General features: G+C 45.9%; 3 protein-coding genes across 3 annotated transcripts; 1 reads left to right on the top strand and 2 right to left on the bottom strand.

The window, feature by feature from the left end:
- Positions 1–3,776: 3,776 nt before the first annotated feature.
- Positions 3,777–5,475, bottom strand: AOL_s00076g274 (uncharacterized protein; the record flags this gene model as incomplete). Its single annotated transcript, XM_011122827.1, has 3 exons — positions 3,777–3,857; positions 3,914–4,884; positions 4,953–5,475. 3 exons carry the CDS (start codon positions 5,473–5,475, stop codon positions 3,777–3,779), a joined length of 1,575 nt encoding a protein of 524 aa, XP_011121129.1.
- Positions 5,476–13,806: 8,331 nt separating this feature from the next.
- On the top strand, positions 13,807–15,516 carry AOL_s00076g273 (uncharacterized protein; the record flags this gene model as incomplete). Its single annotated transcript, XM_011122826.1, has 6 exons — positions 13,807–13,843; positions 13,928–14,043; positions 14,117–14,382; positions 14,458–14,536; positions 14,606–14,723; positions 14,792–15,516. 6 exons carry the CDS (start codon positions 13,807–13,809, stop codon positions 15,514–15,516), a joined length of 1,341 nt encoding a protein of 446 aa, XP_011121128.1.
- A 1,065-nt stretch (positions 15,517–16,581) lies between these two features.
- AOL_s00076g272 (uncharacterized protein) lies at positions 16,582–20,695 on the bottom strand (the record flags this gene model as incomplete). Its single annotated transcript, XM_011122825.1, has 5 exons — positions 16,582–17,333; positions 17,398–18,170; positions 18,268–19,393; positions 19,559–20,440; positions 20,572–20,695. The coding sequence occupies 5 exons, from the start codon at positions 20,693–20,695 to the stop codon at positions 16,582–16,584; spliced, it is 3,657 nt and encodes a 1,218-aa protein (XP_011121127.1).
- Positions 20,696–21,911: the final 1,216 nt, after the last annotated feature.

Genomic DNA, 21,911 nt, shown 5'->3' with positions numbered 1-21,911 from the left:
TAATTCCCTTACTCGTGGACCATATATAATCCGTTCAAGAAAGCCTAAAAGCGTCTAAAGCAGAAGACATCAATGGATATCCAAACACTGGTGCCTAGGTACGCGCGTATCATCCGGATGTTGACGTGGTAGCTACTCATCATAAATTCATAAGACATTTGGAAAGTTTTCCATCGATTTGATAGTATCCGAATTTACGATCCAACTTTTAGAGACAACTGGCACAGAGGGAGTTCGAGGGCTATACCTGATCTATCAGAAATTATCCATGGTTGTATATATCCGTTTGCAAATTTGCTCTCATACTGGATACAAGGGTGGTTGGAAGCGCGTGCTGATTCTGGGTACAGCCTAGGAATAAAACCTGGGGTTGGCTGCCATTTTTTACCATACACATGACGAAGTATTCAACTATATGATTGGTATATCGTTAGTTAGTCCTGTACTGCAACGATCGTTAGTGTTCTAGGTAGCCCTGAATGCAGGCTAGAGCTGCTTCAATTTAAACATATAATGCGCTCGGCTCTCAGTTTAAGAATCAAGTAGGTCATGTGGTAATAAATTGAATTCACCGATACTTCAGCTAGCTAAAGTTAGTTGGAGGAAACGGAAGACAGGCCTTCGGAGGACGCTATAAAATAAATATCACCAGTTGTAAATAGGTACTTAATAAGTATTTGAACTAAAGACCAAATGCAAACCCGGGCATGTCATTCCACATATTAGGCATAGGGCTCGCAAGCTACCTTCACGCAATTTAACGGTACTTCTTAAGCTAACACATACTTAAGTACACATATATGCTCCTAGGATCCTAGCACATGGAATATCACAATCAGGGGAAATCGTAAAATATCGCCCCAGGAAGAGCTACACAGTGGCCAAAACATTCCTTCAAAAAACCACGCGGAATGAAACCAAGAAAGGAGCTCCGACAGCGGGTACATATACCTCAAAACGAATACATTCTAGCTAGGTCCTGTGTGCAGTCCAGGTCCTGTATGGGATTAGATCTATTATAGAGACACTGTACTGGTCTCGCTTGATGTGCCTATCACAAAGTGTCCCCGTGAGCATCTATGCATCTATGTATCACGTTCTTGACACTTAATAGGAAGCTGTAAGAATGATTGCATGCAATCAGATCTGTTGCGTCCCGTAGCTGCCCTTTGTGAATTCATTGTTAATGCATGGGGAGACGGTTCAACAACGTGCACGCCGTTCGATCAAATTTATTAGGTTATTTGATTATAAAAAGGGAAGAAGAATTAACGTTATATACTACCACCAATAATGTTCAGCCTTAGATGATCCAAATTTAAACCCGCCATCTCGGAGGTCTTGGATTTAGTCTCTAGGATACGAGGATGTGTTTTTATTCATTTGATCAATTGAGAGGGGGATAATTCTTATCACCCGACATTATATATACGTCAGCTTACTGTCATGTAGGGCTTTCGATACATAAGTGACATGGTATTTGAGGAGAGACTAAGGGATCAACCTCAAATCACATCTTTTAAAGAATTCTTGTGTGATATTGTGACAAAACTTTCAGCGCCATAAGAAATTCATTTCGTGAACATTTTTTAAAACGATTTTAAAAGATGATAATATTAATTCTTCCAATCGCTTCGATCGCCCCACCTATCGTGACTGACTGGTATACTAATATATATCTCATAGCTCGATTAGTATCTAGTTCCCGGGGAGGGAACCTGCAGGCTATAGCGCTATTTTCGATGGAAAACGTTCTTTCCCACGGAGCACTGAGGGTTAAAGCCAACATGTTCCTAAAGGGTACAAAGCTTTGTCACTTTTTACTGCTGTGTACTAAAAGTCCATTTCCAGAACTGGGAAATGGGCCGACAAGACCTCGTATTCCTCGGCGAGCTAGGCGGTGTGGCGATACCTGCTTCGTCCCAGGGCGAATGATAGACGACAACCTAAGCGTCGTTCCACGCTGGGATACGAGAAGCTTAGTTGCACAAAGTATTAATCTATAAGTACTTAAGTACATATAATATATCAAGTAGCAGGAGCTTCAAATATTGAAAAGAGAAAAACGCTGCAAATTTAAGTGAAGCCAGAAAGATAACAAAGTCTTTGGCTGTTACCTGGCCTCATCTTTGAGGGGGTTATCGTCAGGCTAAGCTAAGCCGCCCTTTTTTTTGGCCAGTAAAATTCCTAACCCGGGTACTCGAGTTCCTAATAATATATTCCCACGGTTGAAAATCTCACGGACTTAATATGTACTGGTACATACATCGGTATCCGATACCGAATAAACTAAAACTATCCGGCAAGCGGTTTTCCAAATAACCAAAGGCAATAGAGATGTTGAATCGGATGATAATCTTTGATATATGAGATGATGCTGTTGAAACTTGACCATGCCACCTGATTTATATGACTCTGTACTACATTCCTTATTCACGGGAGTGCCTAGTCCTCGGATATATTCCATATCCCTCCAGTCTCATTGTGTGAGGCGTAGAAATATACATCCGGATCTCCGATATTGTACCATAATCAAGCACCCTCCCCCCTTGCATGGTGTAGTAGTATTGGTTACTTCACATGGCTGATAACACCTAGAACGGGGGTAAAAAAGATTTCCAGAACAATGATAGCACAGCAAAAATGCCCATATTCTCTCGATAAACCGATAATCGACCCACACCGTTCCGAACCTAGAATCCTTCGACTCTCGGCTGTCGGTGCCGGTGCCTAACGCATCTATCTTACACTGGAGGCTGGGAAAACTTTTTTCAGCCTCCCACAATATTATCAACTAGTGTGTGTACACACCTAAGTATCTGCCGGATGAGAATATGTACTTTGTGCATGTATGCACCATTTATTTCTTTCAAAGGCCCCCCAAATAGGGTCTTGATCTCACGTAAATACAGGATATCTTGCTTTTCTGCTTTGCTAATAATATGCAGAGCGGAAAAAGTGACGGAAAACGTAAACGGGGAAATTCGGGAAAGCGGGAAATGGTAAAACCCAGCCCTTCACCAAATAGACAAAAACGAAAGCATTGCATGGTCCATATAAGGCAAAAGGGCAGCCAATGAAAGACACAATATGGGAAAAAGAAATTGAAAAGGAAAAGACTTCCATAGCAAAATATGACCCTTCTAAGAGGTTGAGAAAACTTAAAACCATGAACCGAACCGACTATAGAAAGCAAAGGGAAAAGAAGATACACCTCCCCAAACCATAAACCAATCTATGAAACAAAGTAACGTAGACACTTCCCCGTATTCTAAAATGAAGAAAAAAAACAAGAGAGGAAGCCAAGTTGGTTGCGCGATATTTCGAGAGCGACTGGAAAGCGGGTAAAAGAGCGAGTAGAAATAAGAGTATCGGAAGCGACTGCAACCATTTTGCATTATATCATACACCAGACGCTATGCGGGAGCACACAGTAAATACACTCAACATTTTATGTCGAGGGGTAGAGGAGGTAAAAATGTGCAGGTAAAGAAAGTTTGTAGAGAAATGACGATAGATATATTAAAATAACCACCAACTTTTAGACAAGCGGGTAAGTCAAGAGATAAATTTATGAAAATATGAGAGGTGGGGAGAGCCGGGGCTCGTAGAAAAGAGAATTCGTGACGAGAGGAAATGGAGGTTATTATTCGAGTGTTGATCTTTAATCATTTATATAAATTGATAGATCTGCGAGGCAGCTGCCTGCTGAGATTTTCTCGATGAACCGTTTAAGTCGTAGAACATGCGGGCATGCTTCGTTGACATCGACATTTTTACTCCTTTTTCACAATTTCCGATGCCGATGGAGGTTTCGAAAATCCGTGATCCTGGGAATTATGCCTTCTCACGCCGGACTAGAGTCATTACGTCAAGATCTTACATGATTGAGTGCGGGAACGTTTGAACTTACCTCGGTGGCATACACTGGACGTGCATTCATCATTGGCATGGGAGCCATGCTCTGTCCATGTCCTCCACTAGTCCCTGACTGTGGGTCGTAAAAATTTGTTTCGGCGTAGTTTTCTTGGGTCGGTTGCAACAAAGTCGACCAATCTAATTCATTAGGTTGGTGTGCATGATGGAGAGAGCTGTAAAGTGTGTCATGGATGGTTTGGCGACGGGGTTGTTGATAGGGAAGAGTTCGTGGTGAATTCTGCATCCCAGACATATGAGGATTGGAATTTTGGTTAAACTGCTGCTGGTGTCCCTGTTGCATATGAGTTGAATTATATTGGTGAGCCATACCGGCTTGCTGCTGCTGTTGCGCAAAGTTGAAGGACTCCGTTGTATATTCGTGAGGCGAGGAAAGTGTAGAATTCTGTGTCGTATTTGGTTGTAGATAATTGTTATATCTTTCGTTGCCATGTTGCATTCCACCCGGGACATGAGAAACAACCGCGACGGAATGCCTCTTCATGGTCTTCAGGTAGGTACACTCGAGATTACGAGATGCGCATCTCTGGCACGGTTGACCATAGTCACAACGGACTTTCATCCTTGCACATTCATCGCATGTTCCAGCAACTGGGCTCTGTCGAGGAAAATCTGGGAAGGCCGGTGCACTGGCCGCAGTAGTTGGCGCATACATCCCAGGGCTAATAATCTCAGCAGTAGTAGCTGGGGTTTGAGGATGAGAAGGGCTTCTCGGCATATTGTTGTAATCATATGTCAAGGTCTTCCTCTTCGGACCGGTAGGCGTCTTTCCGGCTGCCAGTTGAGCTGCAGCGGCGGCCTCACGAGCTGCATGGGTCTGCGAAAGGTGGGTCGCATTTGTTGGATTGCCTCTTCTTATTGAACATTTCTGGAAATGTCGTTTTAGGATGTCACTACGAGAAAAGCAATCCTTGCAAAGTGGGCATTGGTAAGGCCGGTCCCCAGTGTCTGGTTAGAATCAATTAGCGACTTTTCAACATGCATGGATCCTCAATAACTGGTTCTCGGAAACTTACGCCGTAAGAGATGGCGCTTCAGATGCTTTGCATGCAAATATGTTTTTGCGCAATACGGACACGGAAATTTGCCATTCGCGTCCTTCGTAGGAGGCGCCACAGGAAAAGGTACATTAGTAGCAAACTTTTCTCCTGCCTTGCTCGCTGTTCTCGGACCGCTTGTGGTAGTATTTGGCGTAACCAAAGGAGCCTGCGTTACACTCCCACGATGGGCACCCGGCGGAGCGGATGCTAACGGCGCCAACGCATTTTGATGCTGTGGTTGCTGTTGCATAGAATTGGTCGGCATCGGCAGCAAAGGGACGGGCTGCTGTCTATGAGCACTGAACGGAGTCGAATTTGACAAGTTTGTGAGATTCTGAGCCCCCTCGTGCTCAGTCAAGCCAGCCGGGGCTATCCTTTGTTGAGGTATTTGTGTAGAGTATGATGTTGGCGCGGGGCCAGAGGAATAAGAAGGTGCAGAACTGAAAGATGTCGAATTCATACTCGAGTAGGCAGGGCCACTGACGGGAGGCTGGTGCATTGTGACAGAATTATTTCGCGAATAGAACTGCTGAGGCTGCTGATCGTGAAGAATTCTTTCCATGTCGGTCATGAAGCAAAGTTGAATATATCCAAGTCTAAGATTCCTCGCAATAAACTAGAGAAACTATCCGAAATTCCGAGGCCCAGATCCTTTATCCCTAAGTCCCAAGCTTGTTAAAAGGATGCTCTGGCCATCCAAAGGCAGTCGAGTGCTGGTAAAATAAAATAATAAAAAAAGATTCAAGGAGTAAGGATAAGTAAACGGAAACTATGGAGTAGAGAATATGTTAGTGGGATCGGGAGTAGAGATTTTTAATATGTAAATGCTATAGTTGCAGCAGGATTGACGCCGATGCATGCAGAAAGCTATTCACCAGCAGCCCGCCCCACTTGACCTTAAATCGTTTTGCTTGCGAGTAAAGGCAGAACGGTCAATTTTGAAGTCACGGTTTGGAACGATGGGTTCAACGCCTGACAGCTCGGTCCGGCACCGAAATAAGACGTGGAAATATAACGCCTCTTTATCATGACTCGACTTGAAGGAAAATGAAAACTGGTTTGGGGAGTTCCGAAGAATTGTTCGTCATTTTGGTGTCGACGTCACGGGGAACTTACTAGAAGAATGATAATAAAAAGGAAATCGTTTCGTCTGACACAGGAGATAGATTTCACACGCAAAGAGAATCGTTAGGATCTAGGAGCTAGCTAGCTGATGTATGGCGTCGAAGATGGAATATGCAAAGTGTCGATATCAAAATCCGAAGCGGATTTATAGTCCACGGAATTGAGGAAAGAGGTTATAGATTAGAGATTAAGGTATATGCAGTGGCCGGTGCAGACGAAGGGGAGAAAAATGCGAGCGGGAGGCCGACTGTAAACGGATAATTCGGTTAGATAAAACGCTGCCTTCGAATCGATTGAAACCAGGCAAGCCAGAGGCATGGAAGGACAATCGGGGTTTACAGATAATAAAGGTCCTACCAAAAACTGAAGTTTAGATAAAAACTTATGCGGCTGGTGAGCTGAATGGAGCAGCTTGGGAATCGAAATGTAACTGCTTTGCTTAATGATCCACTCGCTTGGGACTGCGAAAGGTGCAGGCTGCGGGTTGGAGTCAAGGCCTAAACGTGGACTGCAAAAAGGAGGAGTACAGATTTTAAAAATCAAATCAAAAAGGAATAAAAAACATGTATCGAAGTAAGTATATAAAAAGAGGGACCAACCACTATCCGGAATTAGAAAGGAATACTTGTTAGGCAGTCCGTGGTTTGTGGGTATCTTGTCGTTATATGTCAGTTGATATGGGGGTAAAAAGAAGGCTGCTTGCTTGCACTTGCTGGGTTCTGGTAATTTTATGGGACGACGAGGTTAACGGTTCGAGAAAAGCAGCGCCCACAATTAACTGACTGACACGAACCGCAATATCAATCAATCAATCAGTCCCTGGTTCGTACGATAGTGCCAAACACTGATATAGGGTCGGGGTCAAGACGTCAAAAAATATTATTCTGATTTGGCCTGCTAAAACGCCTCTACCTTTCCAGGAACCAAGTCAATTGCTTGGATAATTCCTGTACAATGTTTTATTTTTGTTTCTTTCGTTCGTTACCGATTCCCAGTAAAAAAAAGAGGGTGGGTACTGGTGCCAGGCTCTACACAGTACAGTTCCGTGTTTTTTGGGGGAGAAATTGTTAGGGAAGGGAAGAAATCGAAGCTATCCTGAATGAAGACGCTAGATGCTCCACAACTCTGCGGACAAGCCAAAGTATCGGTATGGGATGATGAGGGGACGGTGCAGGGTGCCAGAAAAGAAAAGAAGAGAAAAAAAAAGAAAAAGGAAGAAGGAGAAAGGAAAAAGAAAAAGAAAAGCCTAAAAAAGCCGCCAGTAAAAAAAAAAGAACAATACTCTGTAAGGTGAACCAAGAACCAGAGGGGCTAAGGTAGAATCCACTGTCCTGATGTTGACTGCGCTACTAAGCTGCAGCTAGCGACGCCTGATAATTTACTCGGATGGTTGTCGTACCGGAAGCCTCAGTCTCGGGCTGTACTAGATTGGGGAAGGAGGTCAATATCGTGACTAGGGTGGAAAAGCGAAAGTTAGGTTCCCGGGTATATGCGAAGTCGTTCCCAAGGAAAGCACAGCAAAAAAAAAAGGATAGGGAAGACAGAACGGGACCGCAGTACTGGGAGAATAAGACAGGTATGGACAAGAGAGAGACGATCACGGTAGTATTCTGTAAAGACAAGATCCTCAGAAGAAGAGACTTGGAAATTAATATTGAACCAAATGCGCAAGTCACAGTCCGATATTGTAGTAGCGGGATATGGTTCAAATTGATAATTGATGGTTCGGTGTGTCCGCCACTAGCCAGGCAGTTAGTTTAGAATCGATGCTACCCTGCAGATTAACTTCAGGATATTAGAGCTTGTAGTATAGATGGACGTTGTCTATAGTACATAACTTCCCCAGCAGCAGTTATAACGGGTCAAAGCTATAAGTTTCGCATTATAAGGGTGGATGCGACGATATATATTATATAAAATAAAGAACAGTAAAATAGAATAAGATAAAATAAAATAAAATAAAAGATTAAAAAGATTAAAAATAAAAAAAAGGAAAGGGAAGAAGAAGAAGAAAAAAAAAAAAAAAGAAACTCACCAGCATACGCTTTACATATGGGCATACATACTATGTATGTCCGTATGTATGTATGTATGTATGTATGTATGTATGCATAGTATAGTATAAGTCGGGCTAGTCCTGTGCGCATATGGAGTATGGAGCATGTTCAGATGGAATCGAATCGCAAACCATCCCTTCCCGGCCCACGTTGTAGAAGAGTTTCGCGCGCTATGGTGATAGCTAAGCAGTATTTAGGATTGCGGTCTGGGGTCGCTTCGAATGGATCCTTGCCGAATTCCTGATTTCTGGATATTTGAAATTCGATCAATTAGAGCCTTGAGATTCGAAGACTGCTTAAATTATAAACTGATATCATATGAGCCTACTCAGTAATTGAATTTCATGAAGAAGATCTATTTTTGAACACTCGAGCTATGGCTCCTCGATGGCTGTGCACGGCTCGACATCAACATGCCTTGGGGATATGTACTAATTAGTACTAACATGCAATACGAGAACTCGAAGCCGAATTCCGTGCCTTGCTTCATTTGGAGTCCGGTCCAATTTGAAGGATGATTTGAACAACCTCCGCTGGTAGTTAGAGCAGAGCCAATCCAGATTGCTCGGTTTCGTCCACCACTGTTGACCTCATTATTGCTTTTAATTAAGGGTCGTCAATGAGCTCGGGACATTGTCACTAACGACCACAAAAAGAGGCAAAGGCGAGGAGCATCGTCACGAACACTAATTGGCAGATATGGAATAGATTGGGCAGAACCTGGTGCTGGGCCATGCGGAAGGTTTCGGCAGGCAATTCAGTTGGACAAGGGTATACAAACAACATGCATGACAAGGCACGCTGTGAGAGCAAGCTTGATATGAGAAACTCGACCTAGCTCGCGCACGTTCGACACGACACGCAACCATCCCCCAGCTGAACGTGGCCCTAGTCTGATCTGAATATAAATCCGAAATCCGTTAATGAACATGGTCTAACCAACTTAGGCCATATCTGATGATCTTCATACTCCTGGTCACTGGACTTGATATTTAACACACGCCGTATACGATGTACATACTACATATATACATATATCTAATCTGTACTTACGGACGGTACTTGCATTACACGTAAAACCTTATTATTTCGCGCCATTATCACCGATCAAGTATCGAATAAAATGTTCCATTCGCATTCTTGTTCTCCGTTAGTCAGGGGGCGATATGATTCAGAAAGGTATCAACTTCTCTCAGTTTGTTTGCCGCACCTAGACGAGAAAGTTCCCTTGCGAGACAAAGTAACTCTTACCCCTCCATCTTGGCTATCAATCCAAAGTTTGCAACTCCAAGAGAGGGCTATTATCAATATCAGAGACATGCTTCTGCACCACGAACGCACCTTTTGCAGGTGTGTGTCTTTGGCCTTGATTCAGGCACCAACGAGTCGGACAGATGGTTGCAGGGAAGCTAAAAAAAAAAAAGAAAGAGCCGGGTATACGAGCTTTCAAGAAATCTAGCTAGAGGACACCACTTGGACGGGAACGCCTTGATGAATAATTGCGCAACCGCTGGAATCATGTCATTTGAACCAATGCAGCCATTCCAGCCATGCTGACATCAAAGGCGAACCGAGGAGGGAAAAAAAAAACACCTCGACACATTCTTGAACTTGTTCATGCTCATGCAGGATACGATTGAGACAAACCCCTGGCTGTTATCAACTCTTGATGGTAGTGAATAACGTTTCATATGATCCGGTGAGTCGACGTAGGTGAGAGAAAAATCCCCTCACTTCATTGCATCAAGCGAAACCTAGTAGAAGCTTGGGTTTCTTAAGCTTAAATCCAAAGAAGATAACAATCAGTGAGACTCCCAGTGTCGCGGGATTGGGCATGTCGGCTCTCCAATATTGCGGTTGGGACCGTTCCACCCGGATCGACCCAAGCTTTCGTAGCTAACTTTTGCAGGAGGTGGTTTGAGATTCTCCCCATGTGGCTCTAACAAATAACGGAGCATCCAAAGCTTTTCTTGGGTAGCAATTTCTCGCCCTCTCGCTGGTGGTGCATATTTTTTCCGCGCAGGCTTCTTCGGCCATAGTTCCGACCTCTTTTTGGTTAGTATAATGATGCGGAGGCGCAAATTAGTATTCTAATCACACCGACCACCCGTACGAGCGAGACATCTTATCATCGAAGGTATCATGATAGGCCAGGAATGCACAGAAGTGGTAGCCCCAGCCCCTATTAACCGGCGCTCTTCTTGTTCAATGCTAGCGGCCTCGTGATATGCTTCGAGAAGCGATGCCGAAGCAAGTTTCTTGATCGCACACGGCACACCAGTGCTGCACGAGGGAAGTCACGTTTCAGCCTGCGGATTCGTAAGTGATAACCCGATGCAGTAAATCCCAACCATTCAAATGTGATTCGTCATATTTATCACATTGCTGAAATTGTTTTAGTCGTACTTTAACCGCGGTTAACGTAGATCTTCCATTTACTTCTTGGAGTGGTGGTTAGGTTGAGCGATTTCCGAGAAAGCGGATGGGTGGAAGAGCGTTATTACCAACCTCCCAATGTTACGACGTCGATTCTCTATCTTTTGATTTCTCGGGCAACCAACTGATTAGCCGAATGAAAATGCTCGGGGTGCACCGCTTGAGCCTGAATAAAAAAGAGCATGCCGATGTTAACTTGGGGAATCAGAGTTGTATAGTCTAGTCGTCTCCGGGATCCAGTCAAGCGGTTTGATATCCTTGACTACCGTCCCGTGTGCATGTTGCAAAAGTTATCACTTGACCTGGTTAAGGAGGGGTTTTCATCCCTTCGATGTCGATGGTAGCAGGTTTTACCGGAGGTTTTCTGGATTAGGAAAATGCGACAGGATTTCTCTCCAGATGAATTAAATATATTAAAAACGAAGATTTCAAGGGGAAACCTTGCTGTCGCGAACATTTTGGATACGTCGACGCCTCTCGTCCTTGAAATTAAACCTTTCCAGAACACTCATAGCATTCCGCGTGCTCCTGAACATGTGGCCGGAGAATTTCCAGGAGCACGCCTCGCAAGTTATATTTACGGAAAACTCGCCCTTCGAAACACACTTAAGCACTTGGTACCGATGGCTGCCATGGTGTGATGCATTAGGAGTAGACAATGCTCCTTTGATTTTATTGTCTAAAAGTTAGGACATTGCATCTTTAAGGATGTTCTTGCGAGTCATGGCGGTCTCAAGCACACGGGCAGGGGAACTTTTTACCCTTTCCGACACGTAAGCATTACCAAGCTACCCTGGATCGAAACCCCCCACGAAATACGCTCTCGGTAGACATCGTCGGCAAATCAAACTCGTTCGGACGTACTTCCGAATATGGTCATGCAGGCGAATAAAGGTAAGGAGGAAAGCTTTTGGAATGTTGACGATGGTAGTTTATCGATATAGGCATATCCGGGTTACTGGGTATGTATATCAGGTCATGATGCTCGTTCACTGTCTGACGTACGTTTGAAGAACATCCAGGATCCAAACCATTGTCTCCTCGGGTACCTGCAGTTTCATCAACGTGTGGACCTGACGATATACCCTTTGGAAGGGAAGGGCCACCGAACCGTAAAGCCATGACCGGCTCTTTGTGTTATGGATCCACAGATGGGGTTTTGTTACCTTTGATTCTGCATTGCAATCTTGGGTCACCTGTGCATTCAATAAGAAACCACCCTTGCTTTGGTACCGAATACCTAGCTTAGTTTTACTGGATGTGGACACTCGAAAACTGGGGGCGACACCCGTTATGACTGTGGATCCTGCTCTTCGCGCAAAAAAACGTGGCATTTGGGGTCAGCTTAGCCGCTCGAGCCTCTCGCAAACAGACAGTGCGCTTCCCTCCAAGTCCATGGCCAGGGGCCCGTTGGATCAGCCACTGGCAATGGTTGGAAGACGTAGGGAGAATTACTTTTTTGAGTTCCATTGTTCTGGTTCCCGTTCAGGCTGATGTCTTTCCTATTTTATTTGGTTTATTTATCAGCACTTCCCACGCTTCAAAAATCCCATTATATGCCGGCGCTATGAACTTTTGAGAATGCATTGGCTCCTTAGCTTCGATCTTGTAAGTCTTCGACGGAGCGAGTTTGGCCGAAGAGTTTGAAATCATCGGCCCTTGTTATTCGCTCCGACTCCCCGAACCAAAGAATTGTCCAGCTGACACTTTCCCAAACTGCCATCTTACGGCGGAGCAGCCAGGCTACCCCTCGAATCCCCGTTCATAATTAATCGAACTCTCTCCTAAGTGACTTAAACGGCTGCTAGCCGCAACCATCAAAATGATGAGACGCTGGGATTGAACCATAACTCCTTTTCATTATAATATTCGGTTCCCAGCGCTGGCTCCTATACCACCCTCTGCAGGTTTGATCGCGATAAGTGTTTGGGAGGGAACCTTCCGCTATAATGATCTTCATTTGCATTTATCCATAAAACACCCCTGAACTTGCAGGTGGCATGGTGCTCGTTTTCATCCCGTCTACGAGCGCATACGCTTGCGTATGTATGTAAGTACAAATGTACTATGTACATACACCACGTACATACGTATACTAGTTATATGCTATATGAGGCCTACCCAATTGCGAATATTGGCTATAACTCGGAAATTAGCAATCACATGAAGTGAATCTAAAATATATACTGCCCCCTTTGCCGACCGAGGCACATTGTTTCTTCTTTTCGAAAAACTGGCTGCTCTTCTCCTTTCCATTCAATTCAATTGATCAATGCCCTGCTGCGCAATAATAATTTAATAAGTAGCCATGAAGATATCCATGAAGGTTTTCCCTTTTAGCGCTAGTTCACTCTGTAGAAAATTACATGATTGGGTTTAATATCCCGTGTAGCATAGGAGAGAGGTCTCAGTTGATAATCATGTCGACATCCCACAATTGCGATAATCTTCAGGCGTACGTAGCTACGCCGTCAAGAACTCGCATTTTGAATCTTATGTGGAAATAAGCAATCCCTTGTGAAATAAGGGTAAAACTTCAACTTCTGGGCGGTGGATTCCTCTGCAACTTTACTATCGACGGCACGAATGGGATCCATCTGTCAAAATTAGCTGGGGGCTGTGGATGTGGATGTGGATGTGGCCATGTGGATGGCCCGTCCTCTAGCCCCCACACCACCATCATTGCGGATTTGTGAGGCTCTGTTATGGCCACACCAATATGCGGTGGAGCCATCGGATGTGGACTCGTGGGAGATCCACTTACCAGCCTTCGTGACGAAGGTTAAGTTGTGAGGTTCCACCGTCAGGCATTTGGCCACGAGATTATCTATCGAAATCTTATCTCCGAGTACCACGAGATTAGATCAAGATAAGAGTCGGAGATAAGAAGGACAGCCATCCAATTTTAGCAGCCAATCAGGGGCATCCCAAAGAACACCGGCTTCTAGAAGCACGCTAAAATTTCCCTGACTCGTTTCGGGCGATTAAATTTTTTTTTTTAGCTGTTTCGCCTGCGATCCAATTTTTTTTTTTTAACCCTTTCCGTACAGCAAAAAGGGACGAAGACTTCTTCGCTTTGTCCTCTTCTACGTTCATCTTCAACATCTACAAATCGCGAAAAGAAGTGGCTTAAGCCCTCTTTTTCGCTCCACTTCGATATCACCCTTGTGCGACCTAGCTAGTAATGCTCGTTGGAAGCTTCCCACGCCACAATGCATTCAGTCCCGGAGATTCCGGGATTCTACTACGGTAAGCTTTTCGCCCATTCCATTCGGGTCCACCCAGCGGATTCTTTCAAACGGTAAAAGCTAATAGTACTCGGGATTGGATCAGATAACCAGAAGAAGAAATACTTCAAGATCACTGCGACCCATACCAATACCACGTCCGTATACAATGCCGATCGGGTGAAGCAGGAAAAGGAAGCGGCTCAGGAAGCAGAGGAGCAGGTACCTTTAAATCTATCTCAAAACCTGGATCCTCAATCGGACTGGATACTGACGGCAAATTCTCTATGGTTAGCGCCGTGAAGAGGAAGCAATGCGACCATTGCTCAAAAGAAGACGTCGTATCAGCGATAGCAGCAACGGTGTCTTCAACTACCGGCTGAGAATGCAAATGGGGCTTTTGAAGCCGGAAGCTCGAAGGGATGGCGACTTGTCAATGTGGGCCAACATGATCTGCGAGGAACGGATCATCACAGCCACTAGAGATAAGAAGCTTTCGGGCTTGGAAACTGCGCCCGGGCTCGGTGGCTGCTTCACATTCGCGCCAAACCAGGGACTTAGGTGAGCAGATTTCGGTTTTCTCCCAGGAACGTATTCACATTCTAGGTGCTAATATTGCCTTTTTCCCTTCTATAGATGGTACTCTCAACCGCCTGATGATTCATTTTATGAAGTTAGAAACACGGCTTCGAGAACCGTCAAGCTGCCAGGAATGGTAAGAAACGCTGCAGAATCACATTAGTAATCGCTCGAACTGAAAGCTGACACTGATTCCTCGTCAAAGGAGAATCGAATGACATCATCTGCGATTATGCCTGAAGGGAAAGGTGTTCTAGTCGCTTCTGGACAGACATATGCTACTGTATCTCTCGATAAATCCGGACATCCAAACATTGATTCAGGTAAGGGATACCCTTGAAAAACAGATCACCCAAATAATGGAGATAAAACTAACACAGGTTTCTTCTAGTTGTGAATATCCCTGACGCTGGTTGTATCTGGGCCTGTGCTACTCACGAGTCCGGGCTCACTGCAATCGGTGGTAGCCACAAGGCAGGAAAACGTGGTCTTCTTTCCCTGACTTCGAGCATCGCCCCTTCTTTGCTTATTCGCCCGGAGAGCGATGTTCTGGCACTCGAATACATCGACAGGAATACTCTCCTTGCTGGCTCTCGGAACGGTAAAATTCAGATTTACGATAATAGACGTAACCTCGAAAAGGATATCGCTCACGAGACCGCTCTTGCCTCGCATGTATCCTCGATTACTCATATGCGAAAGCTGAGTAATGATCATTACGTTCTGGTTAATGGGCTTGGAAGCCAAGCAGTCCTTCATGATCTCCGTTACTGCCGACCAATGACTGGCCACCAGCGAGGAAGCAAACCAAAGAGTCCGACTCAACCAGTTCTCACATACAAGAATTTCAACAAATCAACCATTAAATTGGGATTCGATGTCGACCATTCCGAGGAGCTGGTTGCATTGGCCGGAGAGGACAACAAGATCCGTATCTACTCAATTTCCACCGCAGAGTTGATCAAAACTCTTGACTTGGAAGACGAAGTTCTCTCAATCAAATTCTCTAAGGACGAGTTGGACAGCTGTCGGGATCTATATGCGACATCTGGGCGACGTGTCTATCGGTTCCACACCAATCCGCCATCGGAAGACAGTATGGATTTCGATGATTAGACGGTCTCGAACCAAAACAATATTCTTCTCGTATGAGAGAAGGATGAGACGATGCTTTACGAACTACGATATTACCATGGCATGAAATAATACTTGCGCGATAGGATCTTAACAACGATTTAGCAAGCGATAACCAATCCACCTTCCACTTTTATCCCATATTTTTGTTTTTTGAGAGTTTTACGCTGGAGTTGTTGAACGTTTATTCCCCCTCCCTCTTTCCGTTATTTTCGCATGAACCTGCAATTTTTCCGCAACGATATCCACATAGAGAGGACTTTGCATTCTAGATTCATAGACATCAACAATGATGGATAGAAATAGAAAGATACACAACTACTAGACTTAGACTTAGATTAGATCTATAGACTTGCTTTGCCCACTTTGGTATTTATATCACATTCCAATTCAGCCTTTTATATGTTCCGTTTTATAAATTATAAACCCCACAAACATCGCCGGGATTATATTAGTAGCTAAAATACGATTAAGTCAAGCCATAGGCGGGATATATATATCGATATACACCATGATATATATCAGTACTTTTGTGCTAGCTATAACGTTAATATTAGATCTATATAGCTACTAGTATTGCTATATGGGTATTACGTATCTCGGGGCCCATCGGTGCGTCGATAATAGGATAGCATGCCTTGCAAACTTGCAACTTGAAGACGTCATGCATGGAAACACCGTATTGTATGGGCAAGCATGTCGACACCGACATAATTCGATTAAGGTCCACTCTAATTAGTGTGTATATCATGATATCGGATGCTTTTTGAATCCAATCGATCGAGAAGCTGTCTCTAGCTGGCAGGTAGGTAGGTAGGTAGCTCTAACTAGCAGGAAATAAAGAAATAAAGAAAATAAATGGCGGTGTCGATAATTCGACCATATACTCCGCTCTGGGATGATTATGTAAAGGAAAATACTGGTGAGAAAGGATAGATAAAATAAGCAGTAAGAATATATATATATATATAGGTAGTTATCCCAAATAGATGCACTCAGGATAAGGAGATTAGTGCAGCTGAAAACCCCAACTGAACTCTCAGTCAACTAAGCCTCGCCGTCAAGGGCCATGGTCTCCATTTTGTTTTCCAAGGGCCCCAGAAGTGCTGTAGCCCAATGAGCTTTATTCGCCGACCCGAGAAATACATAATTTGATCCCTCTTGAGTACCGATTGGCATTTCTCTAGGCTCCGAGCTGGCCCTCCTCTTATAGGGTGGGCCCTTACCCATTGCTGCTGCTTTCTCCCATGCATGTTCACACCCTAGAGCACACCGATTGGCAGTGCCCCATCCTGTCATCTTGCCCACGTTGTACATATGCTCTACTAGCCATTCTCGCTGATTAGGGTCCTGGTACTGCACACCTGCGAAAAGCATGCAGAAAGAAAGTTCGATAAGGACCCCACCAAGAGGTGGACTGATTTCAGAGGCTTGGGCAGGTGGGAATAAACCAGCAGCGATACGACCCATTTCTTGAGCTAGGCCAGCGGTTTTACGAGCTGCAATGCCCGCTGCCATCCATCCATTTGAAGGCATAGAAGGGTGTGAACGCTCTAATATGATGTGAGCTGTCTTGTAAAGGGCCTGCAGGCAAGATACGGAATAGGTTCGGTAAAAAATTGCATCACCGAAGGGAGAAGGTTGGACTGGCATAAGTTCTTCTTCGAGCGGTTGGAATTCGTCGCCTAATGATTCTTGGAATAGAAGGAGAGCCTTGTAGATCTCTATCCACTCCATTTCGGCTTCTACCGTCATTGATTCGAGCTCAGCTTTGGTGTACTTTGGGGGTGATTTGGGAGCTAGAAAGAGTTGCATTAGTCTGATGCACATACACAATGCATTGAAGTCAAACCGTCTACATACCTGAAGTTGCAGAAGGGGGCGTAGATTGGTCACCGCCTTCTGTGCTTGGAGAGATAGATGAAATTGAAGGGGGTCCAGCATATGCTGGAGGACGGGCTGGCATCCCGGCAGGAGGCATCCCTGTGGGAGGCCCTGCCATACCAGGCGGGGGTCCTCCCTGCCACCCTGGAGGGGGGCCACCCGTCCATCCCGGAGGGGGGCCGCCTTGCCATCCCGGAGGGGGACCGCCTTGCCATCCAGGCGGAGGGCCGCCTTGCAACCCAGGCGGAGGGCCACCTTGCAACCCAGGCGGAGGGCCACCTTGCCATCCCGGTGGAGGGCCGCCTTGCCATCCCGGTGGAGGACCGCCTTGCCATCCTGGTGGAGGACCACCTTGCCAACCGGGAGGGGGGCCTCCTGTCCAGCCGGGCGGAGGACCACCTTGAGGACCACCTTGAGGACCGCCTGGCCCTCCCATCTGAGGGGGACCACCCTGGGGGCCACTTGGTGGGCCGCCCATTGGAGGAGGGCCAGCGGGGGGGCCGCCTTGTCTACCCATTTGGGGAGGACCACCTTGTCCAGGCGGTCCACCTCCACCCATCGACTTCATAAGTTCTAAAATCGCTGGTGCTGGTCCATATTTCTCAACCTCGGCCTTCCGCTTCGCGTCACGGGCTTGAAAATCTGCAATGCGACCATAGAGAAGGTAAAGGTAATCCGTGGATCCATAAGAAGTACCCAAGGTACCAATCCTAGGACGTGGAGGACATTGACCCCAATGCGCATAATCCAACCTATCACACGTCATTCCTTAATCAGCAAAACCGTTTAAACTAGCAAGAAAATACTAACTGTTCCGTCTCCAACTACACGGATTTGGAAGCTGCTTACACTAGACCTTCCCCGCTAAGTAGGGATTGATATGCATCCTGTTTCGCGAAGAACCAGAATAAATCACTCTGCAGAATTGCTGTCTCCTGATCCCGTGCATTTGACGCCCTTGGGCTACTATTAACTCGGGTTTTCTCCACCTGTGACATTTTTCGCCGTTCACGTGATCCAAGAATATATCTTCGGATTGGGTCGTCCGTCGGGGACGTCCGATCTGAATTACCTTTGCCGGTTTTCTGCTGCATTTTTCGGTTGCGAATGGATGCTATGCCGTCAAATGCCGGGTTTGTGGCTTGTTGCTGCGTCAATTCTTCGTCCTCAAGCACCTCCATTCTTCTGTTTAGATTGTCGAAATCAATCTCTTTGAGAAGGTTCTTAGCCCCCTGCAAATGGCTGCTCCACTTTCTTACATCGGCAGCCATAGTCTCGTAATACGCCAGCAACAAGGTTCCGGCAAGCGTCGCAACGGAAGCTCGCTCTCTGTCATCAGAAATTGCTTTACGGAGGCGCCGTAGTGCAAAATGATAATGCACATATGATGAAGTGATTGGTTCATCCGATAACTTTGCTATGTGTAAACTCGCTACGGCTAGCAGTGCGTGCAGGAGTAAAGGACTGGATAGAGATACTGTTGGGATTGTGTAACACCATAGATTCTGCGGCCCGTTGAGCCTGGTTCCAGGTGTAAAAGACTGATGAGGGTTTGCTGGATGTCGTTCAAAAACCGATAAACTTGGCGCAACGACATAAATCCAATGGCAAAATATCCTTGCCGTTGTAGGGTTCGACAATGGAGATGCTGTAGCCGCTGGCTGATACCTAATTAAGGTTCCGGCCTCTGGAAGGAAGCTTCGGAACGTCAATCTGGTACTCTCATTATTCTGCGTATATGGTGTAATAGCGGTGGAAATTGTCTGTCGTGAAGTGGCATCCAGATCCATAGGAGCAAAATCCTCGTAGTCATCCTCGCCATCCTCAGCATATTCTTCCTCATCCTCTTCGACCTCGTCCTGTTCGTCGTTAAGCTCTTCATCTTCATCTTCTGAGCCATCTAGCGCACCACCCGCCACAAAATCGTCCTGTGGCCCTTCTTCCTGCCCATGATGTTCCTGGATTGCCGTGGGACCTGATATCACAGTAAGCTCAGTTATACATAATCAATTACCTCAAAACAAATGTTGCAAAATGTCATTTATAGCGTTGGCTAATGCAACGCAACACAAGATATCCAAATAAAACCAGCCAGATTTTCGCAAGAGCACCAAATATCGTAGGGAAGCCTATGGCTTACCTGAGTATCTGTGCTGGTCGAAGTCTGGTTCTGTTTTGAAATTTGTGCCGGAGTATGTGCCGGGTGGATAGGTTGCGTTTGCGTATCCAGCAGGCTGGCCTTCGTAACCAGTACCGTACGGGGCGTTGTAGCCATATGAATTGAGAGTAGAAACTTCAGAAGCATTGCTTGAACGAGATGGGGCCGAAGTCGTGGGCGCTTGGTGTGTGCTAGGAGATGCGAGGTGGAAAGAAGCCGAGGAGGTAGCAGACGGTGGCGTAATCTCATGGCTATATGATTGCCTCGGAGCATATTCGGAATCAATGTTCGGGTGCGTCGCCGAAGTAGCGGAGGCTGGCCAGTGAGATTCTGTAGCAGACAGTGGGGGCTGGTGGCCTGGAGATACCAATGATATGCTTCCACGGTGCGCCATCCCAACATCAATTGGTGAGATGGGCGAAACGGATGCTCGATGGCGGAGGTAATTCGGATCTTGAGGAAACCCAGGGGGGATATCTTCTGGAGATTGTAGCGGATTTTGGCCTTGTTGCGCTCCCATGTAATATTGGAGGTGGGGTGGGAGTGTCGTGTGCAACTGGTTTTCTGGAAGAGTTTCGTCGCCAATCCGGCGAGTGTATGGGGCCGGTGCAATCCTCTGTAGATTCATGTTTCCTCTCGCAGCCTGTAAAGCATACGGTAGACTGGGATCCGACCCAGGAATATATGGCATTTGTTCGGGGTATCCATAGTATCCCATCCCATCGAGTTGGCCATCCTCATTGCCGAAGCCTCCAAGCTTGAATACAACCCGTTGACTGTATCCCTCGCAAACACGCTTGCTTTTGACGCAGTTGTTACACGTTGGTCGTTCCTCTCCACATTTTATACGACGTTTTCGACATGCTGTGGGGAAGGATAAGTATGTTAGCCAACAGTTCCAACGTTATGGCACAGGATGCTAACAACGGTTGTGGAACAGTCGTCTTCGACTCGAATCGAAAGAGACTTTAGCGAAGGATGAGAGCGATACTTACTCAGACACCCAGTCTTCGTTCGTTTCTTGGAAACTCGGGTAGGTTTTGACGGCTCACCTCCTGCGCCTGGCTTCTCAGGCTGATCAGGAGGTGGTTGCGTCTCCACGTTAGCCGGCTCGGACATGCTTCTTGTCGTCTATGGTTTTTTTTAGGCTTCAGTGGTACGGTTGGTGGGTGAAGAATGGGGCCTCTCCAGAACAGGTAATGCGGCAGAGACTGGCCAGATATTAGATATAGTTATATATAAACTGAGTCGGCTAGGTTAATCAGAGTGCTCGTCTCGAATGTGAGCGTTAAGGTAAGTTATAAAAAAACGAAGTATGGCTGAAGTAATTAGAAAAAGAAACAGCTTGGCTGACGCAGGTGCAGGAGATGGCTTGCTTTACCAGAGTGCTTTGAAAGGGCAGAAGCGCAATTTCCTATTGAAACCATGGTGAATTAGGGATTCCAGCAAGATTTTAGTAGAAGACCAATTTTCAATCGTGGAATACTTAAATACTGTCAGGAACCATACATATACAATGCTGGTACGTGCACTTAACTCGCACTATCCTATGAGGCCCTGGGCGTTTTGTGGCACCCAAATTCTTGTGTACCTAAAATGCCATAGATTTCTGCCTGAATAAATTTGACTGGGAAGCCTGCAAGCCACCGTCAGTTGTCAACCTCCGTCGTCTGCTCATTGTGGATCTGAAACTGACCTTTGCGGAATGCACTGTGCCCGTAAGGCAGCGAATCGAGTATGTGCGTCGAATGAAAAGAGAAAGGTCTTTCCTCGACGAGGAGGAAGTTCAAAAGTAAGTCGATCTGCTTACAGGGCCGGTGCAGATGCATGTTACTGTACATTACCCTCGTCTCGTTTCGTATACGGGCACACCCCCAAAAACCTCGGAGGCTCCACCTTTATGCGCCTTTTTGAACCAAAAGTATCAGAGGCAGAAACACCGGTAGGGCCTAACCGAACCGATTTAAGAACGGGGAAATGTGAAAAAAAGAGCGCCACGATGGTCTTTAATAATAGTAAATCAACCCCGGGCGCCCGCCGCCATTCGATCACGGCCGACGCCGCAACGTACGATCTTTTCCAGCCAATTGAATGGGCTGCGATTGTGGAGAAAAATCGGGAGACTGACTCGAACCTGATGAGGCCTCAACACTTTAGATGCTCAGAGGCCTCGAATATTCACCCGACAGTTAGGAAGCGATCAGCATATAAACAACCGGGAGAATCTGCGGGCTGGTATCGAAGGTTTCGTCGCGCTCATGCTCTAAGCGTCAACTTCCGTTTTTTTTGGATGATGTGTGCAGTCTAGAGGAAGTTCCTAGTGTGATGCCGATTT

Source organism: Orbilia oligospora, assembly GCF_000225545.1.
Source record: "Orbilia oligospora ATCC 24927 unplaced genomic scaffold scaffold00076, whole genome shotgun sequence".
Lineage (NCBI taxonomy): Eukaryota > Fungi > Ascomycota > Orbiliomycetes > Orbiliales > Orbiliaceae > Orbilia > Orbilia oligospora.
Note: the sequence above shows the minus strand (reverse complement) of the source record. Positions and strands in the feature narration are given on the sequence as shown.